The following is a 7,145-nucleotide window of genomic DNA, read 5'->3' as shown; positions in this document are numbered from 1 at the left end:
AGCTCCCAGAACGCAATCAATTTCACAAAAATATGGGACCAACACAAACAGGTAGCCATAGCATTAACTAAGAAAGAACATACCTTTCCGGGTTTCCCTATATACATACGTATAAGAAACAATAATTAGAATGGGCCTAATGGGCCTCCAGTGATTTAATTCGTTGGGCTTGATGAGCACAGGGGCCAGAGCCCGTCAGAGGCGTAAAGGGAGCCAGTAGTGGCCTCGACGGCCACCCGGCAACGTTACTCCTCCACATTTTTGACTCGCTGTCACCGTCTCGCCCTCTTCCGTGCCGCTCCTGTCACCTCCCTCCTCCCTCCACCGTTGCCCACCCCCCTCAACCCATTCCCATTTATTTTTATTTATCTCTGCCCTCTGGATTCATCAACAATTTCGGGTTAATTCGTCTCTCTGCTGAGATTAGTAATCAAGGCCCAGCATGAGGAGGCTGCATGCTTATGTTCACGAAGCGAAGGGGCTTCCACCGACCAAGAAGGACGCAGGGCTACCCGACGTCTACGCGAAGGTGAGGTTTCGGGGTCGAGAGGCGAGGACGAGGACGGTGAGGGGGGGTACTGACCCTGTTTGGAGAGAGGAGTTCGTTTTTGAATTGGATGAGGAGATTAACGCGGGCGGCGATGGTGAAGCCGGTGTGCGGGTGGGGGTTTTTTATGATCAGGGCGAAGGCAGTGAGTTGGGGGAGGAGGAGGAGGTTGATGCTGTCGGAGCTGTGAACGTCCCTCTGCCTACCAATCTCTACGAGGGGGTCCCTGCTTCTTGGTTTCCTCTTCAATGTGATGGGGATGATGTTTCAAGGACCAACAAGGATCGCGGTATGTTTCTCTTTTTTTTTTTTTTTTTTTTTTTTTGTGTGTGTGTGTATGTGTGAGCGCGTCTTATGCATGCGCGTTGTTTTTTGATCGCTGTAATAAGTTTGTAGGATTCGTGTGACACCTTTGACCCCCAACATATACAGCATGAGTCCAGATTTCAGCTTAATTATGGATATGCCCAGATTTGTGCCATTAGAGCATAAAACTATAATCACCGCAGCTTTGATTTTCGTTGCAGGAGTAACTTTTTCCTTATGAAAATTGTTTTATGAAATTTACTCTTTTACTTTACATGAGTCGTGTGCTGATTCTCATGCTGCAGCTGTGGTTATAAAGGGTGGGATTTTAGCGTTACTTTGAGGCTAAGGGTTCTGTATATATAATCTTTTGCAGCAAACTCCCTACAACTCATGTAGTGTAATTTCAAGCGATATTTATAATTTCTGATAGACTACGTACGTGTTGGAACATTCAGGGAAAATTCTCCTTGCCGTGTTGCGAGGAAGAAGTGATGATAATTTTGAACCAGCTGCTTCACCTTCAAATATATGTTCTCCCATTACAAACATGGATGGAGTAACCTCGACGTTTGGTTCAAAACATCATGGTTCGTTAGAACTATCTGATAACACACGTGCGACTGACGAGAGCAAAGAAGTAGAAACTTACTCGACATCCAGTTTTGAAGAAGCTATTGGAGTGATGCAATCAAAGAGTGGAACCAATCAAATGCCAGGAGATCTTCAAGGTGGAATCCTACTCGATCAGACATATGTGATCGAACCAAAAGATCTGAACACGCTTCTATTTGAACCTAACTCACAATTTATAAGAGCTTTAGTAGAAAAGCAAGGGACTACAGACTACAAGGAGGGAGCATGGACATGGAAAGATGCATACTCTTCATGCCTAACAAGATCCGTGACTTACACAAGAGCTGCAACAAAGCTTGTAAAAGCCGTCAAAGCAACAGAAGAGCAGATTTATCTTACAGCGGATGGGAAGAACTTTGCAGTCTTGATCCATGTGAGCACACCCGATGTACCTTATGGTAGTTGTTTTCAGGTCGATATGCTCTACAAGATAATGCCTACACCACAGTTATCTGCAAGCGAAGAATCCCAATCGTCCCGTCTTGTAATATCATGGAATGTTAATTTTAGCCAGAGTACTATGATGAAAAGTGTTATAGAGGGAAGTGCGCGGCAAGGTATCAAGGAGAGCTATGAAACTTTTGCGGACATATTGGCGCAGTTTGTGAAACCAGCAAATGCAGAAGAGCTAATTCTGAACAAAGAACAGCTGTTGGCACCAATGCATGGAGAACACCAATCAGATTGGGAACTGGCCCTCGAGTATTTGTGCAACTTCACTGTCATTTCTACCCTTTTCATGGGGCTTTACGTTTTTATACACATTCTCTTATCGGTCCCTGGACCAATGAAGGGATTGGAATTCGGTGGTCTAGATCTGCCTGACTCTTTCGGAGAGCTCATCACCTGTGCTGTTTTGGTTCTTCAAGCAGAACGAGTTTTTTATTTGATCTCTCACTTTGTGAAGGCCAGATTACGGAGAGGTAAATCCTACAAAGGTATACCATAAATCATCTATATTTTGCATTTTTAATTTGCAAATTTTGTGTAAATAGGTAGTGATCATGGAATCAAAGCACAAGGTGATGGGTGGGTGCTCACAGTGGCCTTGATAGAAGGGAGTAATTTACCGGTGATATCGTCATCTGGAATTTTAGATCCATATGTAGTTTTTGGTTGTGGTGGTCAGACGAGAACGAGTTCTGTCCAACTTCAAACACAAGATCCTCAATGGAATGACATATTGGAGTTTGATGCCATGCAAGGACCACCATCAGTTTTGACTGTGGATGTTTTCGACTTTGATGGTCCATTTGATCAAGAAGTCTCTCTTGGGCACGCAGAGATCAATTTCGTAAGGCATACTGCTTCAGAGTTGGCTGACATTTGGGTATCTCTTGATGGGAAACTGGCTCAAGCATCTCATAGCCAACTGCACTTGAGAGTTTTCCTGGATAACACTAAAGGATCCGAGGCAGTCAAAGAGTACTTAACCAAGATGGAGAAGGAAGTAGGAAAGAAGGTAAGCCGTTTTCTCTTTCCAAAGTTGTTCTTGTGCGCTAATTTTCCTTCAGTTTTATTGATCACTAGCAATTCATTCTTACCAGCTGAACCTACAGTCACCTCACAGAAACTCAACATTCCAAAAGCTCTTTAATTTGCCACCTGAGGAGTTTCTTATCAATGATTTCGCATGCTATTTGAAGAGAAGATTGCCGTTGCAGGTAAGCTAATCTACTTGGACCCAAACTGGATTAAAAAGGATTAATTCTCTCTGAATTATCAGTTTAAGCATATTTAATCATATATTCATCTGACTGTTTTCCAATGTGGGATATCTTTTCGCCTGACAAAACCCACATATGAACTGAATAGATGCAAGACATTTCTAGCACTTAAAACAGACGATTACTATCATCGAACCAATTTTTTTCCAGAGGAGGAGCAGGATTAGGATGACCCAGTCTTTCGTTTGTGCAGGGTAGGCTCTTTTTATCTGCAAGAATCATAGGATTCCATGGCAACATTTTTGGTCATAAAACCAACTTTTTCTTTCTTTGGGAGGACATTGAAGACATTCAAGAGTTGTCCCCATCCTTCTCTACTGTCGGTACTCCAGCCCTGTTAATCATTTTGAAGAGTGGCCATGGCCGTGACGCTAAGCATGGGGCGAAGTCTGAAGATAAAGAAGGAAGGCTCAAATTCCAGTTCCAATCATTTGCGTCATTTAACAGTGCAAGCAAGACAATCATAGCCTTGTGGAGAAACAAATGCCTAAATGGTGAACAGAGTGCTAAGCTTGAAGAGGATAAATGTGGTCACGGTGAAAAATCCGGCAAGATTGGTAAACTGGATGATGATCAAAGTGGAAGTTCCGGTCGATTTGAGGACAGCGAGTACATACTAGGCTCAGATGGGACTAGGCTTTCGAAGGCTTTATCAGTAGAGCTTTCTGTCAGCGTAAGGAATCAAAATGAGTTGACTGTGTTCCAAAAAGGAAATATTGTGTAATGAAATCACATTTTTGAAAATATTGTGTAATGAAATCTCATTTTTCTTGTTTCATAGGTTGAATCACTGGTGGAAGTCTTTGGAGGGGGGCTACTCGAAAAGAAAATAATGGAGAAAGTTGGATGCCTTAACTATTCAACAACGCCATGGGAGGCAGTTGGGCCTGATCATGTCTACAGGAGACAAATTAGCTACAAATTTAATCGCCATATATCGATTTTTGGAGGTGAAGTGAGTAGCATACAACATAAAGCTCCTAGTTTAGATCACAACGGGTGGGCAGTGGATGAAGTTATGACTCTTCACAATGTTCCTTTTGGGGATCATTTCCATGTGAGTGATTGCGGTTCCTACAAAAAAAAATTCTGTTTCTTAAATTTTGTGTTTCCTAAATTTTATATTTTCTTTTGTTAGCCTTAACTAGCAAATTATGTGTTTCCTAAATTCTATATTTGTTGCTCTTCTGTTTCTGATGATGCTGTTTCTGATGATGATGATGATACAGGTCAGTTTAAAGTATATATTGATCGAGACCTTCCTCTCAAACGCCATGGCATCTCGATGTGATGCTTTTCTGGGAGTGACATGGACGAAAAGTTCCAAATTCAAGAAGAGGATAACGAGAAACATATTTAACAAGCTAACGCATAGATCGAAGGAGATTTTCGAACTTGCTGAAAGGGAAAATCTTTCTTCGGATCTACCGAAGTTGCTACTTTAACAATCGAGATGTTAGGAGAGCTGCTGAGCATCGTCTTCAGTTGACGCTTCTTGTAGATAACTGTGATAGAGCCAGATGTATACAAGATGTAAAAAACTCATTATCTTGAAGAAATAACATAGAAAGTGGGACATCTCGGATATCTCCCAACAATAGTCATCCACTGTATATGCTTGCAGCAGTAATAGCTGATGAGTTCCTTGGATTATCTAATTTTTGCTTACCTTACTGGAGAAGGTTACTAAAAATACAGGGAGCAGTGATTATGTTTTCGCTTTTTCGACAGAAGGTGGGGGGAAAAAAAACCAAAACACATTATTAAAAAAATGCGTCAAAGTTCAGGCAGATATTTCACTCTTTGCATTGGACACCTCACCTGTCGCTAACGAATACCATTCAACTTCACACACTAAACCATTTCCTAAAAAAAATCACAGTTTGTTGAGAAATAGTAGCTATCAGATTCTAATAATAACCTTCCATTTAGTAGCAGATCTCAACGTGTGTATGCGAGGCAAAAAAAAGTTAAAACAACTGAAAAGACTCTGTATAAGACCCACCTCCATTCCCACTTGATTGGAATCTCCACCTAGCTTGACGCATAAAACCCATGAAAAAGTCTCTTTCGCAATTGAAGTATGTTTAGATTTAGCTAAAAGTTGATGCTGACATGCACATTGGTTTTTCCCAAATGTTGTGATCCTGACATGCACACTCCAGAAAACTAAATTTTATGACACAGCTGAAAAAACCTTATCCAAGGAATATGAACCACCACTCCTCTCCTCTAAGGGCATCAGTCACCATCTCCATGAATCTTTCCGCATAAAAAATGGGGCTATCCATGGGGCCAAAAGTTAACTTGAGAAGGTTCAGCTGAAAAAATCAGCAATTTTTATGACCGGTTGCCAATAATGTCGACATATTAATTGAATTGATGGCAACCAAATTTATCGATTCACCATCTACAAATGCCGACATATCAAAGGACCTGTTGTTAACCCTCTTATTGGTGCCAAGACCTGGGCAAGAAAACCCAAGGCAAGAGAAAATTTACCATAAAACCTAGAAGATTAGTTGGCAGAATAAGAAAACCAAATTTATTGGTCTTTCATTACGGTTGAACCTATGCAATGAAGAGTACAACCAGATAATTGCAGTAGAGTAGACAAAGAAATGATGGGGGGTACATGAGGATAAGATTCACAATCATGTTTGTAGCAGGTCATAATGGAAAAACCTAACCCGTAGCACAATCTGATATTATTTTTAATTCTATAACTACCGGAACTGAAATTAGAAAACCAATGAAACTATTGAACTGATCTTACAAGACGTTCAAAAATCAAATTTTCTGAATCAAGACTCATGACAGCAAAGGCTCTAGGCTATATTTGTGTGCTTGGCAGTTCATAAGGAAGATTTTCCCAGGTAAAGTTAATTTGTATCATTTGAATGTCTTTAAACTAGAGACCAGGAGGGCCGACATGGGCAACATCAGAAACCTTTCTGGTCGAAAGCTTCTGAAACACCGACCCTCGCCATTCAGATTCATGAGCTTCCTTTCTATTAGACTAGATTGCCCAAATCCCATAACTTACCCACGTTCTTATGAATCTTATCTCATATAGTAAATACATGCTCCTCATGGAATAACTAACTGATAGGATTTCATAAGCTAGGAAGCATTTCAATCAATCCAAAGTGGCAACAAACAATAAGAGGTTAATAAGGGATGTGTATTATACACCAAAAAAAAATGAAAATAAAGAGAATGTCATGAAAAATAGACAAAGTATTACAGGATCGTGTACTTCAATAAATAAATAAAAATGGAAAGTATTTATACTTTCTATATCAGAAGTTTAACCCTAAGATTAACATTTTGTTTGCTAGGATCGCTTTTTAGGAATTCTTTTAATACAAGTGTAAAGAATCTATTGGGCGCCGCCTTCAAATAAAAATCTTAATGCAAGTACAAAGAACCTACTCAGCTGTACATGTCTTAAATTAGAGAAGCTACCTTAAACAGTGTGAATCTACAAAGACAAATTACGGAAGCTACATTGAACAGTGTGAAACTACAAAGATATAGGATGAAAATTTCCTCCTTGACATGCTTGTTTTCCTATTTACTAGTGTGAATAAGACATTCAGACACAAGCTGACAAGCAAATACAGATACACGTAGATGCACATAGACGTGTGCATGTGTGTACACTGACACACATATGCACATGCATACGCAAACTTACACACAGGCACACAAACTACCTAGAATTCGTGTTCGAATGACCACAAACGAAAATTAATGATCCATCTAAATTATGAATTATGTCATAGATTCACTCTACTATATGACAATTGAAATTTATCATCATCCGCCATTTCATAATGTCAATAATTTGATTGCATCCAGAGGTTAGATCCTATTGGGAAAAAGTGTTGACAAGAAACTATGATGAATACCTGAAAGACAAAGAC

General features: G+C 40.2%; 1 protein-coding gene across 1 annotated transcript; it reads left to right on the top strand.

The window, feature by feature from the left end:
* Nucleotides 443–4,874, top strand: LOC109823599 (C2 and GRAM domain-containing protein At5g50170). Its single transcript, XM_020389877.1, has 7 exons — nt 443–836; nt 1,312–2,412; nt 2,485–2,951; nt 3,037–3,153; nt 3,410–3,889; nt 3,998–4,273; nt 4,446–4,874. Exons 1-7 carry the CDS (start codon nt 443–445, stop codon nt 4,659–4,661), a joined length of 3,051 nt encoding a protein of 1,016 aa, XP_020245466.1. The 3' UTR covers nt 4,662–4,874.

This window comes from Asparagus officinalis, chromosome 9 (genome assembly GCF_001876935.1).
Source record: "Asparagus officinalis chromosome 9, Aspof.V1, whole genome shotgun sequence".
Classification (NCBI taxonomy): domain Eukaryota; kingdom Viridiplantae; phylum Streptophyta; class Magnoliopsida; order Asparagales; family Asparagaceae; genus Asparagus; species Asparagus officinalis.
The sequence above is the reverse complement of the archived record's forward strand: the minus strand, read 5'-3'. Positions and strand labels throughout refer to the sequence as shown.

Coding starts and splice junctions, on each gene's coding strand:
- LOC109823599 (XM_020389877.1), top strand. CDS start 443: ATGAGGAGGCTGCATGCTTATGTTCACGAAGCGAAGGGGCTTCCACCG. Junction 837..1,311: donor AAGGACCAACAAGGATCGCG/GTATGTTTCTCT, acceptor TGGAACATTCAG/GGAAAATTCTCCTTGCCGTG. Junction 2,952..3,036: donor AGAAGGAAGTAGGAAAGAAG/GTAAGCCGTTTT, acceptor CATTCTTACCAG/CTGAACCTACAGTCACCTCA.